The 23,127-nt window shown below is 36.4% G+C and overlaps 1 protein-coding gene across 4 annotated transcripts in view; it reads right to left on the bottom strand.

Annotated features, from left to right (window-relative positions):
- The window catches only part of MYO16 (myosin XVI), a 357,627-nt gene that overhangs the window by 96,273 nt on the left and 238,227 nt on the right, over window positions 1–23,127 (bottom strand). For all 4 annotated transcript variants that reach the window (XM_077173308.1, XM_077173307.1, XM_077173306.1 and 1 more), the window contains exons 19-23: window positions 22,586–22,657; window positions 21,824–21,965; window positions 12,732–12,804; window positions 3,063–3,215; window positions 2,292–2,492 (exon numbers count right to left, since the gene is read on the bottom strand). In XM_077173308.1, coding sequence (XP_077029423.1) covers window positions 2,292–2,492; window positions 3,063–3,215; window positions 12,732–12,804; window positions 21,824–21,965; window positions 22,586–22,657 — 641 coding nt within the window. The remainder of the gene's footprint in view (window positions 1–2,291; window positions 2,493–3,062; window positions 3,216–12,731; window positions 12,805–21,823; window positions 21,966–22,585; window positions 22,658–23,127) is intronic.

Genomic DNA, 23,127 nt, shown 5'->3' with positions numbered 1-23,127 from the left:
TACACTCATGTAAATACAGAGAAGCTTTACCAAGTTAAAGGAGCAAAAATCAGTGAAAAATTGTGGTGAGAACAAAATTAAGGCCCCTTGGTTTAAATTTGGAGATCTCTGAAGGCAACAATCGAGGGTAAGATTGCTTTATACTTCACTTATGTTAGACCCGTTTAATTGATATCAGACTATAAAAATGGGTCTCAAAACCTGCCAAACTATATTGATACTTTATATATGAAATTCTTATTTTTGAGTGCCAATAAATCCTGATATACTTAAAAGCCTCATCCTTTAACAATTTTCATAAAGCATATATCACAAATGACCTCTATAAAGAGCTACTAAATATAGTAATAGTGAAATCTAAAGAACAGCATCACCAGTTTTAAAATCTGAGTTTTTCATATTCAGGTTCTCAACATATGAAGACGCACTAGTCTCAGAATAAACTCAATTTGTGTCAAACTCAATTTAGTACAATCACATTATCATCAAAGTTTTATATAAATAAATATCATGAAACACTGTCAATTTCAGTCTATGATAACAGTCCCATAAGATACCGAAATGCAAATGTCTTTAAGGTTTTAGCTCCATTACTATTAAAGCAAGGAGAGTTAAGCAGTTGCAAGAGAACTTTTCTGTTTTGGCAGGGCTAAGCATTTTACTGTTGTAAGGATGCAAAGAACAACCTGACTGGAATAGTTCCTTGGCCAATGTACATCAGAGGATCTCCACTGACTTCGAAAGAATGTGTGGATTTACATTTCTTCGAGAGCTGTCTATTTGTTCATGCCTTTAGATTAAATGTCATTACTATTATTAGGAAAAGGTCAAACCAAGTGTCTGTGTTATAAAACAAAAAATCTAAACAACCATGCGAGACTAAAACACATGTTAATGAAAAGTGTCCTCTTTACCACTCACAGTTTAACTTTCAGAACCTGAAATATTGGTCTTTATCTTCTGATTGCTTCTTCAGAGAATAAGACAAAAATTTCTCCCATTTTGAAGAAATTTGCTTATTATTCTCATTATGATTTTAATGTAGATGCCTTGCTGCTGCTGCCATGTCAAGTTTTGGGGTGTGGAACCTTTTTGAGCTCTTATGAAAAAATTGTATAAGCAGAATGGCATTAAAAAATACTTGTGTAACAAGTATAAAAAAAGTTTATAAATTAAAGTAGACATCTGAAGTTCCTGGTCAATTCTTTATTCCATCACCTGAAGTCCTAGTAAGTTTCACAAAATCTTGGTTGCAGTGTTATCTAATCACTGTGTGCCCCATTCCTACTGACAAGTCCCAGTAGTGCAGGTATTCAAACCACTTAACTTTGGCAAATAATTTGATTCTAAGTAGAAGGCTTTGTGATGAAAGAAGAACCTACAGGGAGTTATTCAGAGTATTTGGGTTAGGAATTTAAGTAGTACTCAAATAGTCCTTTCCATAATGACCAAATTTCTATCATGGGGCAGGAACAAATTTGCTTGCGTCAAAACACAACTCCAGACTTCCATCAGCTTTATCTCCAAATCAGGAGCCACAAAATAGATCTGTCCCTACTTATACCACTGTCAGATTATTAAAAAACAAAACAAAACAAAACAAAAAACCCCCCAAAAAACCACACCAAAAAACTATCCCTTTAAACACATATCTAACTTGCTTGCTTTGGGTTGTATGTGATTGTGGGGACAATATGAAAATGAAGTATTGGAAAGGAAAGGGCAAGAAGTCTAAAAGAACTGATTACACTGTTCCTGTGAACACTGCTGGCAAGGGAATAAAAAAATAATAATCTAATTTACAGTCATGCTGAAAGACATTTAGCACATTCTGGGGTTTTTTTGTAGGGAAAAAAAAATATTACGACTACTAACAGAAAAAATGGGGGGTCTGCTTTTGATTTTTTTACCGGATTCATGCTGGTAACCCAGGTATCTACATACAGAGCAGAGCAGCTACAGGGAACTGTACTGTTCTGGAACCATATCTGTGTGCAAAGTGGAGCCAGCTAGGACAGCATTAAACATCTGTGCTGAGGGATCTGAATCACCTCCTTCTACAAGGAAGACAGAACCAGAGCCAGAGCTAGGTAGACCATATCCTGCATGTTGTGATGCAAGCTGCTCATTTTATACGCTAGATATGCCACTGAGATTCTAAGCAGTCCTCTGAAAATTTAGCACTTGACAGTGAAATCCTATTTATAGCCAGGACTTGGAGAAGCCATGTAAAATTTTGTTTTGTTAACTTTTTTCATTAACTGCAAGTACATGATATTCAAACAACTTACCCTCCCAGCATAGTGCATAACAGTGAAGGTAGAGCCCAGATCCTTTGGGGCAAGGTTACCATTTCCATCTTTTGTGGAGGAATAGACTGTATTTGTATCTGATGTATCTAGGTAAGACTGAATGCGTTTAGAAAGACTCTGTTCCACTGACCAAATAGATTGGCTTTCTTCATCCAGCATTGACAAAAAGCCTGATGGTTTCTGAAATGAAAAACAGATTTTTCTCATTTTATGCAGGACAAATAGAATTTCAGTTGCTCCTTGTAGAGTAACACAGCTTCTAATTTAGTAAACAGAAACATATATCACCTCAAAAACCAGGAAAAATAGAAAAATATTGAAATATTTTGGTAAGCGTTCAAGGCTGGTCCTTCTATAAGAAATGTAGGGAACAGTATTTCTGTTGCCAAAAATGGTCACTAATGATGATCTGTTAGAAACTGATTGTGTTACTTGCTTCTTAGAAGTTGTCCAGAAAGTAGCTTCAGGCACTGAAGAAGCTGCCAGGCTCAGGACAGAGCCTCGTCAGCCCTAGAGCAGCACAGTCCCCATGCCTCGACACACAGAGGCTGCACAGGAATCGCTACAGGCAGGGAGAGGATGCTGCATCCTCCACAGCCCTGCTCTCAGTGAGCTCTGGGAGCCACTAAGCCGTGGCCTCTTTGACCCACAACCTTGCCACGAATTTGAAAATGCAAGCAAAAGTCTGTATTAGCCTAACACACACAGAATGTATAAATATCCATGGTGTAAAATGGATCTGGAAACTACCTGAAAGAAAAAATCCAAGACTGCAGTATGGTTCCCAGGAGAATACATTGTTTCCATGGCAACTCCCTCTTGTACACATTCTGCTTGCTCTTGTAAGAAAAGCACTTCATTGATGTACTGGTGTATCTTCTCATTGGTCATGTTGACACACAGCTATTGTAAAATGAAGAAAAAATTAGTATTAGACATTTACTGGATAATTCATCGATGTAGGTTTTACTGCATATCTAATATTGAATTTGAAGAAATGTCAATCCACAATATGGTATCTCTTGGTAGACCACAAATTTAGGAAGACCCTAGGGAAATTTAGATTTTAACAACTGTTATTGTTAAGTTGGGAATACACAATTTTCTGCCCGCACAGTTCATTGTGAATTCCACATAAGAGTTATCAAATATAAGCATCATCAAATATAGTGTACATTTACAATAATTCTATTGAATGAAGAAGGGTAACTATATATTAACTGGTATATTTAATATTCTTCTGCATTTTATATTCAGGAAGGTTATGCAAATAAAATGTGCTCTTAGAAAAAAAAAAACAACCAAACCCTACATATTTGTTTAAGATCCTGAGTCTGTACTTAGTTCAGTGCTAACAAAAACAAAACTCTGTTTCCACATACAATGTCACTGAAGTCTAAAGTCTCTGAAGAGCTCATTGTGTTTTACCAAAACACATAAAACACCCAGGGACATTTTTTTGGATGCTGCTCTCCATTTTATACATATTCTAAGGGAAGGTTGGAAAGAAAATGGTGTTCCATAGAAAAGTTCAATATCTGGGGAGATAGTGTAGAAGCTTCTAACTATTTTCTTTGATTGCCCTATAGGATGTAAAACTAAACAGATTCACAGAAATCTGATTTTCAGTTAAAAACATATGGGAATTATATCAGCTTATTTGTATGCTTTTGTATTTTATTCAAAGCCCTCCTACTAAAATAAGTAAGTATTTAATAACCCTGTGGAATAAATGTTTAAACTGGTTTTTTTTGACATTAAAGTGGAAAGTTTAGTTGAAAATCTGAAAACCTCCTCCAATGCTACATTACCCATGACTAAGAAATTAAGAAAACAGAAACTCCTAAAAGGGTGTAAGAACACTTCATATGAGGAATGGTACAAGGAATGCCTACATGCTTTTTCTTTTCAGTCTAAGCTACTCACATATTTGTGTTGGCCAGCCATAAACTATATCTTCCATGAATAAAGTGTGTAAAGCAATTCTACCAGTAAGTCATATTAAAAGGTATGAAATATTTAGATCAATCCTAAAATTACATGGCTTAACATCCAGATGAGGGAAGAAAACCTGAGTAATGTGTAAGAGTTGCCTGAATTTTCCATTAACACCTCCTGTTAGCATAGCCAACTTGTACTTGCTATACAATAAAATGGACTAGTGTGGAAAACAGCAAGAAGAAATGAGACAAAGCTCATTTTACAACCAAATGTCTATTAACTGTCTTTACTAATGCATGGCAGTGCAGACAAAAGACAACCTCGAATAAACCATTATTTCTTGAAAGTGGGATTTATAAACATTCAGATTGCTATCTTCTTAGCAATAGAAGTATGCAACTGACTTCCAGTTGTATACTTCTATTGTTATTTTATGGAAAAGACAGCTTTTTTAACTCTGTGACATGCAAACTCTGCTTTACTGATCACTTCTGGAATTCTAATTACAAAATTTTTCCAGAAGCTTGTTAACATTATTTTATAAGGCAGACAAGCTTATACTTTGCAGAATATGGTAAAGCCTTAAAATGATGCATGCTGTATATATCTTTATTTGTGATGACCTATTTAGAGAACCAGGTCATTCAACTTTACAAAGGTGTATTCTATAATAAGAAAAGCTGTCAGAATTCCCATAAAGTCAAGCTTACTTTTTATCATGAGCCAATCTCTTAAAATGCATTAAAAAAAGTATTTGAGAGCCTGACTGTGCAGCAAAATTATTTAGCTACACAATTTGAGACAAAGGAAAGATTGTCTTAGACACGTCCTACAAAGATCTGATAAACAGCAATGGTTTTAAGTAGCAAAATAAAAGGAAGAGTATTTTATTAAAATATTCATGATGGTAAAGATAAAAACAATTTTTAAAATTCTACTGGGGTGCTTCTTAGCAACAAAAGCAACATTGTGACCCAGATGGGCAGACTTGCCACACTGGCAGCAAGGTACTGCAGACCAGGGCAGAGAGCAGCTCAAGCACTTGTACAACTGCAAACTGCAGACCCAAAGCTGCTCTCTGCAGAACGAGAACCAGGAGAACAGCCAGGGGCTGCTGGAAAGCAATGTGTTCTGATCCGTTCTTTCTCCATTTCAGCGTTTTATACAACCTGCTGGGAAGAGGTAATGAAAGGAATGTTTCAAATTAAAAGCTTGGCACAGGCTGACATAATAGTTAAAGCAGCTGAAATGCAGAAATGGGATGGATATGAACTAATCTAGCTTTGCAAACCCAAATTCTTTTGCTTCAAGTCTTCTAAGTATTACATAAAACAATTATATACTTTCTGTCTAAAGGTTTTAAAAGTTCATAGAATCACATTTTTTAAACATGTATTTAACTGTACTCATGTAAATTAGATTGAAATATAACAGTAATTTAAAAAAAAACCAAAAAACCAAAAACCAAAAACAACAACAAAAAAAACCCTCAAACCACTTAAATATATTTTTACCTAAAATAAATATTTGGGGAACCTTAAGAGCTATATTTGCTTTAACTAGCACCATTACTCGATATTACCTATGGTACTTCTTGTCATGAAATGTTGTTAAACTGTTCTTGATATGCATCTCGTGGACTACATATTATGTCTTCTAAATAGTTCTCTTTTTACCAACCTTTTTTACATTAACTCACTATCACATCTCATTGAAAATAAATACACCATATATTTGTTTCTCTGCTCTAAGTCCTTTCAGAATATTATTAGAAGAAAAAATATGCTTGTTCAAGTATTTAAAAGAACAAAACCAAAACCAAAACCCCAAACAAAAACAATCATAACTTGCAGCACCACCCAAATTTTAGATTTTGGAAAATAACACAGTGGCATTTAGTAAAAGCAATAAGTATTCATCACATTAGACTAAGTGCCCTTCAAATTAAAATTTAGGTAGAATACCAAAATTGTGCTGTGCTCTGAAGACAGAAAAGCACCCATGACTAATGAAATTTTTCTGCTCTTTATTCAATTTTCAGGCTCTTATGCCTATTTGAAAAAGGCATTACCAAAGAAGAAAATTTGTGGAAAGCAAACTTGGTGACTGTCAATCAGTGAGGGAAAGATGGATGCAAAGACCCTTTGGAAAGCTCATTTACATCCTTTGGTCATGCAGAAGGATTAACTCTCCCAAGGAATGCGTATTCAGAGCATGGAGTAAAGCTAACAGCTGTCATTTCAACACATCTATCAGGCCCTAATTTATGGATTGAAATGATGAAGTTACAGTGTCAAATTTCACCTGCAAGGAACTGCCCTAGCGTTTCTCAAAAAATGTAATTTCTAAGATAATGAAACACAGAAACATCTTTTTTTTGAGGTTGGACTCAGAAAATATTTTTAAACCTAAGCTTGACACTTATTTTTTAGAAGTATCTTGAATGCTGTTCCCCTTTGTGTCTGCTACCCAAACATTTCAGCATCCTTTTCTGTATGTATAGTACCCATGAGAATATTTCTAAGGAATTGATAATAAAACCAGAACCATTACATTTCTTCCTTTGCCTTTAGTACTAATAGGATCTAACACAGATTTCTTCTTCTCCATGCAGCTCCAACACAAATTCAGACATAATCCTACCTGTGTCAGAAGATCTTTAATTCACTGGGACTCTCTGTCATCTCTGGGATCAGTTGCCATTAGCTGATTTTTGTTCCTCAAATAATGTAAAAGAGAGCCTGGTGCTATATTAAAACTTTGCTACAAGTAGCTGAGAAATCTTCCACAGAGGATCTGAAATGCCCCTCAAAAAAGGAACAATTTCAACACAAAGTGGAATTGTCCCCCACTGACTTTTCGTAGATATGAAAGTATTAAACAACCAAGCTAACAAAAAAAACATGGTAACAACAGTCTTTCCCTGAAAGAGTTTGGAATTGTTCTGAAACTGAAACAGTTCTAATTATTTTTTCACTTGTAATGCTGGCCAGAAACTAAGTACTATGGGGAAAAAAAAAAGTGCTACCGTGGAAAAGAAGTATGTATGTAAGTTCAATGTTGTTGTACAGTATTTCACCAATCAATCATAAACTGGGGATCTCAATTTGAGATAAATTATTTTATTTTTGGCTACAACAAATCTAATGTAAAAGAATAAAAAAAAATTATTTTCATGTCACATTCATGATAAGCCAGCTTGAAAGTCAAGTAACACTGGTTTTCCAGTGGCTCACTGGAACACTGGGAAGATAATAGTGCCTTGCATAAACAGAAAGAAATGAGTGCACTGGGAAGAAGAGGACCAAAGAGTCTAAGAGGGAAGAGGGAGGAGTACATCCTGACAAAGGCCATGAAGAGTGTAAGATCCTCAGGAGCTGGACTGAGGAAGAAAGTAAAACACAGGATTGCCAGGCCCCTGAGGGAAGGAATAGGCTTTTACAGCCCTGCTCAGCTTTTCCTTGGGCTCCCACCCACTCCTTGCTGATGGGCCCGGTCCCAGGTGGTGCCGCGGCAGTGCCAGCTTCCAGCTCTTTCTCCAGCTGCCTGTGACAGGGTCCCAGCCCCATCTGCCAGCCTGCCAGGTCAGGGCTGCTGATGGGCACTGGTCGGCCCACCAAGCTCCAGGGATCCTGCCCTGCAGGGAGGGCATGGCCATCCTCTGGCTCCTCTCTTGCCTGCCTCCCTCACTGCTCCACAGCCAGGTTGTTAAAACCTTCCTGTGTATGGAGGCCAGCAAAACTCTGAACACCACGTCATGTTTCCTTGTTAAAAACTGAATTAAGGTAGTAAGCACTTTCCATCATCTTACAGGGAATAAGGAATACTCCAGCACTGGGAACTGCATGGGAGGTTCTGCATTAAGTCCCTACATAGTAATAGAGCTCAGTGTGCACCAGCAGCTGCCTGTTCCACAGAGGCACACAGCAACCTCCATCTGTGCTCTGCACAGGCAAAACCAATGAAGGCTGATTTCTTCTGCACAAAATAAAATCTTTAAATGCTCTTCCAGACTGTCCAAATGTAAAACCTGTGTGTGAACTCCCATCTACTGTTACATTATGTAACTTTTGTCTATTCATATCCATCCACTTTCAAAATAGACAACATGACCTTACATTTAGAGAGCTAGAAGCAGTCTAATGGCTGAGACAATGCAATTTAATGTAAAATAATCTGTTATGGTTGTTTTTGCTAGGAAATGTTATGTGACAAAAATGTAATGTCAGCAGAATTAACCATAGAAATAATAATAATTAAAATCTACCACACCTAATAATAAACATAGGTAAAACTTCCAACACAGCTGGGTTCTATGACCTCTTCTGCTTCACCATAGTGGCTGAAGTAGAGTCCTGAGTGGGGCAGGCAATGCTCTCTGCTCTCAGAGCCAGCTGGCTCCTGTGGCAGGAGATGTGCTGCACAGAGCTGCCATGGAAGCTGTGCCTCTCCCAGGGCTCTACTGCATCACACAGATAATGTGCATGCACTTTAATAGGTATGAAACTGAATGGGAGTCAAGAGACAATTGACTGTTGCACTGACCTGCAGTACTAATTCAGATAAATCACTTTTATTTCCTATAAAAGAATAATTCGTAGATACTTTCTACTGCAAAACTTGAGAGGCCTGCAGATGTAAAATACCATGCAAGAGCTAAACACAGAATTTACCAAGAGCTAAATACTTTCTTCAGTTTCTCATTTGAATTCTTTATCGGACAGGAAAGACTACTAGCATTGTCCATTTAACTTTATTGCATTATTGTTCTTCATGATGAACCTACAACCACAGACTTCCATTTCTGTAGAAAGACCTGACTTTCTGCAGGGGGAAGAAAAGCTACTCTTTCTCCTCCACTGTCTGGTTCTTCTTCTATAATACATTTTTCTTAGGTACAGCTGGGGGAAATTGGTACAGGTCACTATCAATCCTGCTTATTGCTTCTTATATTTATTGGTTGTGAGTTTGTGGTTAAAAATATACTATCATAAGTATGATATCATAAGTATGAAGGTTGTAACCTTCCTTGACTGTACTATTTGGATTAGTGCTGTGAAGGAGCCATGAATAAGATCTCACCTAGTTTTAAATTCTACTAGAAGAGAAGCAGACATCTTCTAGTTTTAAAGGGGTGTGGAATAAACTGGAAACAAATACAGTCCCTCTCAAATAGGAAGCCTGAGAAAACATTGAATTAACACTGGAAACTACCATTGGTATTTTTGGTAGAACTCTCATAGTTCCTGAAATGACCACAAAACGAAGGCCATTTCTTTCAGAATAGGAAAGAGAAATTGTGCTCACTTCTGACCACGTTCCAGTGTGGTTGTATACAAAGCTCTTCTGGCACTGCAGGTATGCAGCTGCTCCAGGAAAATGCTGTTCCCAAGCTAATGATCACTGCTAGGAAGTGACTGTAAATTGTTATTAGGGTGAGCTAAAAGTGTACTGCAGTCATTTACCATAGCTCAGCTGATGAGCAGTAAAAGCAGTAACTCACTGGGTCCTAGTGATTCAGAAGCTTTCAGTCTTTATTGAGCAATGACTCCTTCAGATTGTGCCTTCTAAAACTGTGTTCCCTGCCTTTCAGCTTTTGAATTTCATATCAAAAATCAAAACTCCCCTCACTATTGCTTATTCCACAGACTTATTTACTTTTATCTAAGAATTCCATGTCCCATTTTTGCTCTTATAACATATCACACATGTTCTATACAATAAATGCTTACCAATACTCACCCAGTAAAAGGGAAACAATTAGTAATGTTTTTTTAACTTCTAATGGCTTGTTGTTTACAATGGCCTATAAAAGTTTTCTCTCTACAAGCTGTCAGCCACATCCTTTTGCCTGCAGAATTTATTAGATCTTGGTGTAGGCATAATTCATCTTACTTTTGTAGTCCTTTGACAGATGTCTTCCTTTGCATTGCTCATGAGTTGTTCCTAGACCAATTCTTCATTTGACTTTGATATTTCAATACCCTAATGCCTTGTTATTCCAAAACATCCACTGGAGTAAACAAGTTATTCTACCCAGTTTATCCATCTCTGTTTGCCTGAACCATCTTCAAACACAGTTTATTAAAAATGACATGTGATTTACTATCTTATTACTCTCTTAATTATGATATTAAACTGTCTCTCTACCAGCCTGATATAAAGCTCCAGAAAGATTCACACAGCTACTTTGAATGTCCCCAGTTTTGGGCAAGCAGGAGGTTTTAATTTTTATTGAAAACAGTCATAATTTTTTCCAAGAAACAAGGAAAACAGATCTTAGAAAGAATGCCCTATTATACACTAATTTGAAAAAAAAGAATTTCCCTACAATTACTTTTCTAATGGCATTTTCAAATATGCTAATCTAAATGTGATTAAAAAATAATTTTTATGGCTCCAATACAGTCTGGTTGTAACATTTAATGCTAACATTCTGCAATCACAGGCCTTGACTCTGGGCATGTTTGCAGACATGATGCAATGTTTTGCATGAGGACCCTATCTGGGCTAACAAGAGTGTTTATTGTTAGGGTTAACAAGCCCAGGCAGAACTCTGAACTACACTAGATTGCTAGAGAGCTCCAGCTTTGAAGTTCAGGCTGTTTGGGATAAGTCTGCATGATTGGTACGTACTGCATGCAGATGCAAACTGCTCCTCTTCACTGGTACTAGAACCCACCACTTCAGGAATACGTTAATTGCATTATAGATACGTTAATTGCATTATAGAGTTCATATAAAAAACTCTCACTTCTGCTTTGTCTTTTCAGGAATGCAGTTAAGTGGATTCTGAGATGATTCAGATTATTAGTTCATATTAGTCAACAACATGAATTCAGTACAGGTGGAAGGACAGTAAGTGTCTCTTGAAATAGATTTATTTTCATTTAGGAAAATATATTTAGAAATAGAAATATATTTATATTATTATAAAAATATGTTTACTTTCATTTAGAAAAAATGAAATAGAAATGCAAATATCGCTTTGAAATCATCATGTTTGCCACACAGAAATAATAAAATTAATTCCTTTTTACTAATTTTTCTTAGAACTTGTATTTTCTCTTCAAGCATCCTTTGCAGTTATTAAGCAGAAAATTACTTACCCCAGAAAATTGAATTAATGGTATTTCATGATATCAATTGCAGATCTTTTATGAGTTTTGAGACAAAAAAAATGCAGAACAGGGTCAAAGGAAAATAACCAATAAGTCCCAAGATGAACCCCTCTCTTTTGAGAAGTATTCAAATTGCATAGAATACTTCATACTTATTAATCAGGAGGCTTATGGATTTTTTTTAATTTCATATATTCAATCTGTTAAAATTTTTTTTAATTTTTCACTTTATATTTTCCCCTGAAGGTGACATTCACAATGAGTAAATGACTAGGAATATTGGTACACAGGAAGAGTCCTTAATCCAGCAAAAGTTCAAGCAAGGTAGAACTGTAACAGCAAAAAGAATTTTGTGAGAGGGAAACTGGAATTTGTTTTATTGCCTTCTTACATGCTCCTTTGATGTACAGGTAAACCTTTTGTGTGCTTTCAAACATTTGGAAATTGGGTAGCAATGTAAACATGTTATACAAGCTGAACTGATGTGGCTCTATGACTTCTATTTCACCACGAGGAGGAAGCTGAGCCACAAAAGAATGGACTGACTGGGACAAAGGGGCAAATCCCAATTTCAAACAATAACAAGTCCTTTGTTGCTGCTGATACCTTCTCAATTCTTTTCTCTGCTTTGATTTTTTGTTCTATGCTTTGATTTTCTTCCTCTGCATCACAGAATGAATGAACAACTAAACAACAACTTAAACACCTCTTTGAGTGTGCTGTGTAGAGTCACTAATGCTTTCTGAAATACGTAATTTCCAAGAGCTCTGGTGTTCAATGATTAATGCTGAAGGTAGGCAAACATCTTAAAAAAAAAGTTTGATATTTAAAAGGATTTTAAAGCATTAAGCAACATAAATTTCAATTTCTTTTCCAGGGATGCAATTCAATTTTTTGAAAAGTTACGTGTTGTGAAGTCACACAGAGGTGAATCTGCCAATAATGGCACTTAGCATAATGGAGCATTCTCATTTTATTTTTTCTCGAAAGCATCTGAAGACCTTTTGATTTTTCTTCCAATTCAGTATATTGTCCTTCTACTCATTGATCTATATTATATATATAGTTGAAGTATAAATACCACAAGAATGAAAACAAACAACACCATTTTCCTCAGACTGTCTTTCAGAGCTAGTACTACCCCTTTTCAAAATCATGATAGAAATTTACTCTATTATATTAAAATTGTCAACAACGGTACAAAACCCTGGATATAATGCATACACATATTGGTATAATGGAAAAAATATTTTAAGAGAAAATTTTCACCTTCATGTATATTTGTATTCTGATCAAAACTAGTTAATTAGAGAAATAACAACAGGTACATTAAATTCAGCAAAGAATCCACACTTGCCTGTTCAAAAGTATTCTTTTGAAATTCTTCAAATCCAAAAATATCTAATACTCCAATTTCAAACACCTGGTCACTGGGGAAAAAAAAGATATTACAGATAATAAGAATTCAAGCAAGTGAATAATACATCTGTTGTTTCTGACAGAAGTATTTCTGTTGTAGGACAAAAGCAGTCTGTATTTCAAAAACATGGATGAAATACACAAGCAGACCATTTACAGAATAGAATCGAAATTCTACTCAAAACCTATTATACTGAACAGAAATAAAAAAGCAGGGTTCAAGATTGCTTTAGCAGCTATGCTCAAGACTAAATTTGTAAGAGAAGGAAAAATCTTGACTTCTTAAAGTCCAGTTTCTAAGGATATAGGTACCCATTTTCTGACATCAAGGACAACCATTTCAGGGTTGTCAGTTTCAAAAATGCCTGGTTACACTCAGTTATCCTTTCCTGTTTATATTTCTTTGGCAGCTAGGATTGCTTCTACAACATGTACTTCAAGGGAAACCTGTGAGGTACAAGTCCTTCCCTGTGTCATCCTCAAGTAGAATTTCTGGGCTCAGGCTGCCCAAGAGGTTACATGTCCCAGGGGAAAGAAAGTCGGGGGTCAGGCCTGAAGAAAGCAGATGTTCCTTCTCTGTATAAATAAAAGAGTAGCTGCTGGTGTTGCATCTGATTTGTTGTGTGTCACTGCATGCATTCAGGGAGGGAATTTTATTGTGGCCAGGTGGAAGGAGTGGAAATATCAGGGTAGAGCAGCCACCTAGGATTTGGACAGAAGAAATAGGATAAGGACAGAGGTATTACTATTCTGTAGTTGGGACTGAGTCATTGTAAGCCTGATCTGGAGAGGAAACTAAATTCCCTGCAGTGAGCAAAACGAATATTTTGGGATATTCTGTCACCGACTTTGCAACAATAATATGGCAGACTGCTTGTTCTGAGATCCTTCCATTTTTTTTCCTCTATATTACAAGTTTACTCTATGTCTAAATCTCTGTCCATATCAGACTATAGATGTAAAGGAGAAAAAGGTGAACCACTGTTGAAGGACATAAATATGTTTCCATTGCAGTCATTGTAACCCCCTACCATGCCATTAGATGAGGATCTAGCCCTCAAAATAAATTCCTGTATAGCAAACCAAAAAGTAAAATCATCTGAAAAAAACATGGATATTATAAAACAAGCTGGGAAAAACAATCCTCAGGGGCAAGCAAAGCCATAATCAGAAACCATGCCCAAGAAGTTTGTCTTCATTTCAAAAGCACACTAGTTCAATGCACTACTGATTGTCACAGGACTGGCTGTGTGCATAAATGTCAGACATGGATTGTTACATAATAAATCTAGTCCAGAACGGCTTTGTTGGGCAGGGGAGGTTATCGGGAGGTCGATTAGCCTCCAAGGGAATTTCTACAAGAAAAAGCATAAAGCTGTATCACCACATCCATCTCTGGCAATGAATGCAATTTAAATTGGGTTTTAAAATGTAAGCCTCATTCACAACTGCTCCTGATTAGAGATGGGGGGTGTACATTCCTTGTCAGAGCAAGTTTTCAACAAAATCTGTCCATTTATAGAAAGAAAAAATAATTTTTTAAAAACAAACTATTTCAGAGAATGAATATTGAAAATCCAGAATTTTTATGTTATTTAAATTTGTTTTGGGGAAAAAAGAGAAGCTTGAAATTTTAGAATACTTTATAGGTTTTCACTCTCTTTTTTTTATTTTCTTTTTTTTCCTATGTGTATGTAGCCTTCCTTGTAGGAAGGCAAACCATGAACTACTGTGTAGTATTGTGCAACAGCTGAAATACTGCATTATATTTCACAATTTTTGAGAACTACTTAATACAGACAAAACAGCTTATCACTTCTCTGACTGAATTCAATTCATAATTTGAGACTGGATTGTTTACATCCCTGTTGAGTCTGTGACTGTTATTTTGTCAAATTAGTCTCTCTTACTTTCCCTCAAGGAATATATAAACATTTGCATTAGGAAAAGACCAATACAAACTGACTTAATGAATTATTAAAAGTCAGGCAAAATGGGAACCTGATCCTAGCTTCCAAAACTCTGGGTAAAAGCCTTAGTGCATTCCTTATCAAAACTCTGATATTTGTGACAAATGTACTGGCTTGCAAATATACTGGAGATGCATTTGTTGACAGAAAAATATGTAGTCTCAGTGTTTTCATGAACTCCTCTTGATAATTTTGGTCCAGTATTATTAGGAGATGCACAGACCACATTAAAAGAGATGGAGGTTTTACATAATTAATATCTTGCCTACGGGACAAGTATAACAGCACTAGTCTCTGTATCCTCTACAACACTGACATTTTACTATTACAATGTGCTTTTTATGTGCAAAATCTCTTCAACCATGATAGTAATTTTCTGTATTAAATTATGGCTCAGATTTTGAAAACTAAATAACAACTGACAATGCAACATCCAAATTAAAAGCATTGCTTTATATGTGGTTGCAAATTACTTTGTTCTTTTAATCTTTCATCTTGTCTTCCTCTTTCTCATATCACTTTTCTTGCCAGAAGGAGGGTGCATATATCTTTCTACTGGCTAGCTGTCAATCATATTAATTCCAGCAAAATTACTTTCCTTAAATAATCATAGCAGAGATTCCCAAGGCAAAATAAAGCATTAATGATTGCATGTTAACAAATGAAAGGACGTGTCACCAGGGTCTAAGAGAACAAATATTAGAAAAAGGCACTTTTTGTTCTGAAAGATTTTCTTATTTTCTTATTTTCTTATTTTATGGTTACTAATCATCACTGACGTATTTCTTCATTGTATTTCAGATATTTAATATTACTATGTATAACTAACAGAATTGTGGTTTTAATGGGGACTGAGACTTTGATTTCAAGTTTGAAAATATTTCCCAGAATATAAAGTAGATAAAAGGAATTTGCTGGTGTTTGAAGAACTTTTTTATCTCTTATATCAGCACACAGGTGTAAATACTTTAAAAAAAGCATGGATGTTCACTATAGGTCATTTTGGTTTTCTGATACACAAAACAGCATTTCAGCTTACAGTATTTTACAATGTCTCCAGCTTTGCCTTTTTTTCCTCAGAACATCTCTGTAAAGATATCCTTATAGGAAAAGAAATACCTTTTCAATCTTGTACACTTAACAACTATATTATAAAGAAACTACATAAAAATTCCCAGCAACTCCTAAAAACAATACACATACAGAAGACATCCTGTCTGATAATCTACCACCTTGGCAGACATCTTTCCATTCATCAAGAGATGCTCTCAAACCATTTGCCCTTCTTGGCAAAGTGAACAAAACTCCCTTTACAGTACATCTACCCAGTGCTTCAGACAAACGTAGAGAATGTTATTTGTTCACTTTTATTTCATTGCAAATGGTTCTTAGCTCCAAAATCCATAGGGTCCATTCCTTTTGTTATCCTCTGCAATCTGCCAGCATAGAGCAGTGAGATGAATCTGTTGCGGGAGGGTGATCTAATGCAACTTTTAATCTGCCCAAGATACAACAGCTCTTGCTCTTCCTCCAACTGCTGCCAGTAATGAGGAAGGCTTATGTCTGATCTGGATATACTGGAAGTGATACTGATTAATGAGGAAATATTTCTCTGATTAGAGGAAGTATATAGCCTAGCCTTCAAATGAGGTCCTTCAGAATCCAAATTAAAAAGCCCTCAGTTTTCCCAGGGGAACAGATTATACCTGTTGTCAGAAACACAGTTCTTGAAGGGAAACATGCTGAATACTTCCAGTTGGATATGTTGTTCTTCATCTCAAACAATTATCAAAAAAATTAATATCTGAAATCTTTGAGGGAGATTTTTCAGTAGTCTGAAATTTTAGCTGAGATTTGGTGGCATTGCCATGTCTCTCAGGTATCTTGCTCAACAACTGTAATTTTTATTTTAATATTAATTTACCCAGGTGTGAGTGGTGCATATAGAGAAGGTGTCCGGACACAACAGAAGGAAACACTGGCTCCATATCTGACAGACAATTTTTTTGAGTGGCTTGACAGTTATGGCAGGAAAGAAGAAGTATATTTGCCACTGGACTCTAGATCTATAGCTCTTTCATTAGTAGCACATACTCTTCCTCAGCTCTTTCAAGTTTGTTTTAAAGACTTCTCTTCCTCCAGATATAGAAACAATTCTCATTATGCTTTGGGTTCAGGTTCTGAACAGGAAGTTCCTTTCCCTCCTTCCTGCACTCCCAGCACCCTTCTACTGAGTTCAGTAATAGATAAATAAATGTTTTAGGGTTTATTTTCTGGTTTGTTTTTTTTTTTTTTTTTTCTGAAGTTAGGAAGATTTCTATTCCAGAATATCATGTTCTATAAATCAGATAATATATTAAGAATGCTGTAAATGAGACATCTGAGGTCATTCCTTTGCCCAAATAAGTGTTCCTAGTGCTACTCTTTGGCACTACTTGAATTTTGATGGATATGAGTATACAGTCAGAATATAAAAGCTTTCAGAAACTACCTCTTTAGAAATAAACTGTATGCTCTGTGTACAATAGAAATCTACGCCTGACCTGGTGGTACAGACAGAAAGCATGACTGAATGTCAGCTTTCTTTGTTTGTCTGTAATGCTGCCACTGAGATTCTCAGAATGGGTCAGGTTGGAAGTGACCCAAGTGGAGTCATCTGGTCCAACCTTCCTGCTCAAGCAGGGTCATCCCAGAGCACATGGCACAGAACTGCATTCAGATGGCTTTTGAATATGGAGTCTCCAGTGACAGAGACTCCACAGCCTCCCTGGGCAGCCTGTTGCAGTGCATGGTCACCCACACAGTGAAAAAGTTGTTCCTCATGGTCAGGTGGAACTTCTTGTGCATTAGGTTCTGCCCATTGCCTCTTGCAATGCTGAGCAGAGCCTGGCTCCAGCCTCTGACACCCTCCCTTTAGATTTTATAAACTGAGATTAGGTTCCCCTCTCAATTGTCTCTTCCCAAGACTAAACAGGCCCAACTCTCTCAGACCTTTCTCATAAGAGAGATGCTCCAGTCTCTGAATCATCTCTGTAGCCCTCCACTGGACCTGTTCCAGGAGCTCCATGTCTCTCTTCTCTTGAGGAACCCAGAGTTGGGCACAGCAGTCCTGATGTGGCCTTACAGGGCTGAGAAGAGGGGCAGCATCACCTCCCTTGATCTGCTGGCACTGCTCTTCCTGATGCACCCCAGGACACCATCAGCCCACCTGGCCACAAGGACACTGCTGGCTCACTGCTGGCTTGTTGTCCACCAGGACATCCAGGTCCTGCTCCACAGAGCTCCTTTCCAGCAGGTCACTCTCAGCCTGTCCTGGCACAGGGGGTTGTTCTTCCCCAGATGCAGGACCCTGCCTTTGCTGAATTCCAGGCAGTTCTTCCCTGCCCATCTCTCCACCCTGCTGAGGTCCTTCTGAAGGGCTGCACAGCACTCTGGGTTATTGACCACTCCTCCCAGGTTTCTGTCCTCAGTGAACCTCCTGAGGAGACATCTATCCCATCATCCAGGTCAGGTATGAATGAGTTAAACAATACTGGGCCCAGTAATGGACCCTGAGGGTGACTGCAAGTGGGAGGTCTCCAGCTAGACTCAGGCCCTCTGGGACCTGCTGTTCAGCCAGACTTTATCTACAAAATATTTATCAGCTTTTTATCAGGTTTTATCTACAAATAGAGAAAATCTTTTCTAACTAGCTGATAAAAAAACATGCCTTAAACTTACTAGCAGGCAAGGAACACAGTATCTAGATTTTCTCAGGGATATATACCTAATTAGCTTGCTTTCCATGAGAAATGAAACAACAATATTTCACAAGAATTCACATGCATTCTTAAATCTCCATAAAGAAAAGCCCTCTTGCAGAATGAGTCAGGAATTGTTAAAACATTACCTTGAATCATTTCATTACTCATTTGGATCACCAGATCCAACTTTGCCAATGTGCAATCAATTACATTGAAATGCCACATTAAGGCAACCATGAATCTACAAAACTGGAAATCAGCATAGTTATCTGACTAAACTTTGAAGAGTTAGGAGTCTTAGGAAGAAATTCACGGAGACTATCTTCATAATAATAACATCAGTAGAATGGGAAATCATTATATAGATGAGTGAAGATAAATATCAATAATTAAAAAATTAATTATAAGCACCTGTGAGAAATGTTATTAGCTTTCTTCTAATCCCCCTCTAGGGGCCAATTATGGCAAAATAATTTCCCCACAATAGATTTTTTAAAAATATTATCAGAATGAATAAAGTAAACAAATTTCAGATCTTGCAACCAGTCTAAACTAGCATGTAGGATTATAATTTAGTTAAAACTGGACAAAATTATAAGTTTTTTATAAGTTTTTTATAAGTTTCTAAAGGTGCATTATCTTACTTAACACCAACATTAAAGTTCTTGTTTTATACCTATTGAATAGTATTTCAAAGTAATTAATTTGCTGGATTCTGGCAAGACTTTTTGTTTGCTGTACTTCATACCTTTAGAGCTTGTTCTTTGAAGTTTTTCACAGAATCATCTCCCCTTTGCTTAGATCTAATGATAATCATTCCTTTTATTTTGCCTAAAACCTGTAATAAGCTTTTTCTTAGTAAATATAAATCAATATTAAAGACCAAAATCAAGTATTTCAACCATAAAAGTTAAACATGGATAACCAGCTTCCTCAAAAATGCCAATAAAAATCCTTCTTTTAGAGTTACTAAGCCAAGAAATCTAATTTTATTGCTTTATGAATTCTCACTGGTGTGATGGAAGTACAGCTAAGCTGCCTCACAACAGAACAGGAGAACTGAGTTAGAAACCTTATTCCAGGTTTCTGATGAAGGCTTCATCCCATCTGATCAGTAGTACTTCTGTCAGTTTCCAGCTGGGGAATAAATTGTGGCCTGGAATGTATCAGACTTATGTAGTCACATAAGTAAATGTTTTTGGTGGATCTTTCAGCAGAGGTTCATTAAAACTGCACCAAACTGGAGATACAATGCTGCTAACTGATAGCTGCTCAGATGTATTTGAAGTAAATCTGACCCAATAATCACAAATTCATTGCAGTAATCCAACTTGCATCTAGAGCTATTCTATGCCTTGATTTACTCCTCCAGTTTAAACAATATGATTAGGCTGGACTAAAAAAAAAAGAAAAAAAAAAGTGCATGTGGGCTGCTTCAACTGAGGTTGAAATATCAGTGGTGAATGATGATCAACCTTATTTCCACTTAAAATAAGCTACTTAGCTTCAAGTTTGGAGAGGGAATGAAGCTGGTTGTGGCCTGATAAAACTTAACATATCTTGTCAGTACTGCCAATTAATCCTGAGCTGGTTAGCTTTCTATAACCAGCCTAATTGAAGAACTGTCCCTTTTCAAGCATAGGTCTAATGTGTGGCCAGAGGAGACCTTTGCAAATTCCTCATTTCTGATATATGAAACAGCTGTCCTGTTTTAGCTGGGACTTACAACCTCACACAGTCTTCAAGTTACCTTATAGGTAGAAATAGTTTCACTGAGAAATAATTTCACAAGGTAGAGGTCACCTCTTCTACCTAGGGATTACACTAAAAGGAGACTACAAGGTAGACAATGTACAAACAACTTTGACTTTCATTATCTGAAGATCTTATGATATCTAAAAATATAGGTTTATATTAACAACAGAAGTACACAAAACCCTATTCTGAAAGAATGTGTAATATCAAATTGTAAAATTACACACTGAAAAATAATTTCAAATAATTTTAATATTTTTAATATATCAATTCTAAATTTCTTTCTCAACAATCACTACAAAAAAGCTCACTGTAATTAGAAATGCCTTAGCTGGATTCTTGTCTGTCACAGACATGCACTGAGCTAAGCCTCTGTTCCATAAATCCCAGGAATGAATGAGGAAGAATTGTGGCCTCATGTAACTGCCCTTCCTTGTTATATAGAGAGTATTTCAAATTTGGCCATGGACTGGAAAATTGCCCTAGCTTAGTGTCACAAACAGACAAGAAAAATCATTCCATGTTACTTCTGTTTGTTGTCAGCAGGAAGTGAGATACTTCTGGTGGTGTATATATAATGACAGATAAATTTTAGGTGCAGAAAGATGAGTTACTGAGGCATGGTACCTTTTTCTCTTAGCTACACTCATAGAAGAGAAGAGATTTGTCACTAATTGGTCTATGAATAGGAATAAAAATAAGATTGTGAAGTCATCAAACTCTAAAAGAAGGTACCTTGTCCTGTGCAGCCATAGAGATATGATATAAAGAACACATATTTATGAAAGTTCCACATCTACCATTAATGGTTTACCATTTACCAATGATTCCAAGCCACTTGTATTTTATGTTCATGAGAAAACTCAGTTGAGCATTTGAGCTGTTGAACTTTGATTAAGTCACATGCATATGATCATCTAACTAGGTCTACTGTCTTAGTTAGTTGCTTTGATTCCACTGAGATTTCAGGTTTTTTGTTCCTTTAATTTGGTTCTTGACTGCTCCACTGATGCACATTAATTAGCATTCATTTTTCCAAGAAGCCATGCTGGATAGCAACAGCATCAAATTTAGAAGATGCCAACCTAGAGAACATTCTTAGAACATTTAAATCAGTTAAGTTTAAACTTTCATTTGCAAACCTTTGAATAAAACTCTGGTTTTAATACCCTGTGCTAAGGTCACTGTTTTGGGAAGAAAGAACAAGTATGTTCTGCATTAAAAAAGCACCAAGCAACATTTTCCATGTTGAAAGACTTCGCTCATTCTGTATTGCCAAGTCCTAAAAGGCTATTAATTGCAACCACCAATCTAGATTACCACATGAAGTACCACGGCCCCCTAGATAAGCAAACAAATAAACATATATGTTACAGTAGAAACAGCTAGAAGGAATAGCCAATGCTTTAAAGATCCAAGCATCACTGTCATGCTATTATAAAATTCTTTAAAACTTTATCAGAGTCCATTTAATTCCACCATTTAAAGGAATCATGTTTCTTTTAGGGTTCTGAATTTGAACAGATAATGGAACACCTAATAGTTTCCATTGGCACTCCTACCTGCCACTCTCATCTTGATTTTGAAGGTAGCAGTTGATTGTGTTGACTAAAAAGCTAAATAAACGACCATATAGAGATTTTGCCAAGAGATCCCGGTAAAAATCTGCAATCTCTATAGTGTGCCTCCGAACAATCGTGTCTCCTAAGAGAAAGAGCAGAAAATGGAGATGAAAGTGTGCTGTAAACTTTGCCTTAAGTAATTTTAGTTACAGTAAATTTAGCTACAGTTGCTTCTCCTTTGCCAAACATTTACATGGTGTTAGCTTTTTCTTCTGAAGCCTCCAGTGCAAGATGAGAAGACTGTCAACACTCAAAAGATTTTAAGTTTGGAAATACATGCCTTTATACTTTGTTCAAAAGAAATGTGTATGAGTACTACACAGAACTAATATTTTACTGAAAATATTTTTTTCAGTTTTTTTTCCCTAAGACACTCCTGTTGATTACAGTTCTTACTAATATTTTCTATTAATATCTAATCTGCTATCTTGACACACTTTTGTAACATTAATCAAGTTAGGAGCCCATCAGCATCACAGTGTGAAACTGCTTTGTTCCATATTACAAAGGCATTTCTAATTTAGTGGCCCAGTCTGATTTACTGCATGGCAGATAAGCCTACATATTCCTCAGAGGGAATATTTACAGGACCATACAAGAAATAAGAAACAAAAAAATTGACAGCTTTTAAATTTTTTAAATCAGGAGGCTCAAAATGCCACCAGGTCTGATCTATGAGAATGTAAGCTTGGAGAAGATTACCTTTAAAATACTGAACATCAGTTGTTAAGGCTGAAGCAAGCTCATCTGGTGAAACCTGCAGCATCCCTGCCACTGAAAGGAAAAGAAAATGTAAAGAAAGGCTGATTTATGCGATACTGCATGTTTCGTTTTTTACAACAGATTTGCTTCTGCAGATTTCTTTTTGAATAGTGAAAGAATTCAAACATTAAAGAAAAGGGTGCTGTCACAGAAGTAATCAAAATTAACAAAAACATAAAATAGGATTACTATAATCAGTACTTTGTGTATTAATGTATCTGTATATGACATTACAGCTTTCTTTCCCCTTCAAAGACAACTTAGGGCTTTCCCCAGGGTTTGGCAGACTTTCTGTGGTATTAGAGTGAAGGTATGCTGCTCATTGACATTCTGTATCCATAAGCCACTTGGAGGAGATTTGTTAGTGACCAAGAAGGCAAACTTCAAAGCAAAGAAACATGAGTCCCTTTTCAGACATAGATTTTGAATGTAAGGAATTCAATTCAAGGCAAATTGTTCAGCTGTTGACAAGCAGAGCAAAA

The sequence above is a fragment of the Agelaius phoeniceus genome, chromosome 2 (genome assembly GCF_051311805.1).
Source record: "Agelaius phoeniceus isolate bAgePho1 chromosome 2, bAgePho1.hap1, whole genome shotgun sequence".
Classification (NCBI taxonomy): Eukaryota; Metazoa; Chordata; class Aves; order Passeriformes; family Icteridae; genus Agelaius; species Agelaius phoeniceus.
The sequence above is the reverse complement of the archived record's forward strand: the minus strand, read 5'-3'. Positions and strand labels throughout refer to the sequence as shown.